The sequence below is a fragment of the Galeopterus variegatus genome, unplaced genomic scaffold (assembly GCF_000696425.1).
Source record: "Galeopterus variegatus unplaced genomic scaffold, G_variegatus-3.0.2 Scaffold5940, whole genome shotgun sequence".
NCBI lineage: Eukaryota > Metazoa > Chordata > Mammalia > Dermoptera > Cynocephalidae > Galeopterus > Galeopterus variegatus.
The window spans coordinates 139,679-140,621 of record NW_007732051.1 but is presented as its reverse complement, the minus strand read 5'-3'; the positions used below and the strand labels follow the sequence as shown (position 1 = coordinate 140,621).

At 52.8% G+C, this 943-nt stretch overlaps 1 protein-coding gene across 1 annotated transcript in view; it reads left to right on the top strand.

Annotated features, from left to right (window-relative positions):
• Positions 1 to 516: 516 nt before the first annotated feature.
• Positions 517 to 943, top strand: part of IGSF5 (immunoglobulin superfamily, member 5) — a 43,336-nt gene continuing 42,909 nt past the window's right edge. The window contains exon 1 of the mRNA XM_008590237.1: positions 517 to 597. Coding sequence (XP_008588459.1) covers positions 540 to 597 — 58 coding nt within the window. The 5' untranslated portion in view covers positions 517 to 539. The remainder of the gene's footprint in view (positions 598 to 943) is intronic.

Here is a 943-nt window from a genome sequence, read left to right as displayed (position 1 = left end):
GACACCCCCTGCCCCTGCTTTATTTTTATCCCCTCCTCTTGCCACCTTCTAATAGGCTTTACCGTCTACTTACTCATTTTGTCACTTGTCCTCCCTTTCGAGAGTGTAAACTCATTGGGGCAGGATTTTTTTTCTCAGTGACTGACATGAGCAGCACTAAGCCCACACTCTATTCCAGACAGTAATTCAGCAGTAAAGCTGTATCATCTTCATCCCAACACTTATAAGTGGGCTTGGGGGAGAGGTAAGAAAATTTAATAGTGGTTCTTGAAGTGGAGAAAGCACCAGCACCACTGGGGGGCTTGTTTAGATGCAGGTGGCTGGCCTGGCCCCCAGAGTTTCTATTCAGCAGGTCTGGGGTGGGCTGAGCATGTGCTTTTCGCAACAAGCTGCCAGGTGAGGTGCTGCTGCTGACCACACTGGGAGCCTGGTCTAATCTGTTTGCCGACACAAACGTATCTCTGAGTGGCAGACACTCCTCAGTGACGGGCTGTTACCTGCTTGCTTTATTTTCCCAGGGTGAGTGAGACCATGCGGAGATGGAGGGCAGCTGGAAGGGCATCCTGATCATGCTGGGCATCCTGGCTGGGCTGGCAGGTAGGGACCACCTGAGCTTGGGGTACAGTTCATGGGCATCAGTGTGGAGTGTGGGTGGAAGACCACTACCAGAGCCAGAGCACATGGTTGCCGGAGGGTCTTCTGTGGGCATTCCCACTGAGTCCTTCCTGTGGCAAACTCTTCTTGGGAATCCATTTCCTACTGCATTGACTCCAGTGACCCACCATTGGGTTGTCACTTTTCTGGGAGTCTGTCTTTCGTACTTTCCCGCAAGCCACTGCACCTGTTGAAATGTCCCCTCCCCCACCTGGTCTTCACCTCTTCAGTGTCCATCTGGCCTTCAAGGAAGGCCCAGCTCAGGCTCACCTCCTCCCAAAGTCGTCCT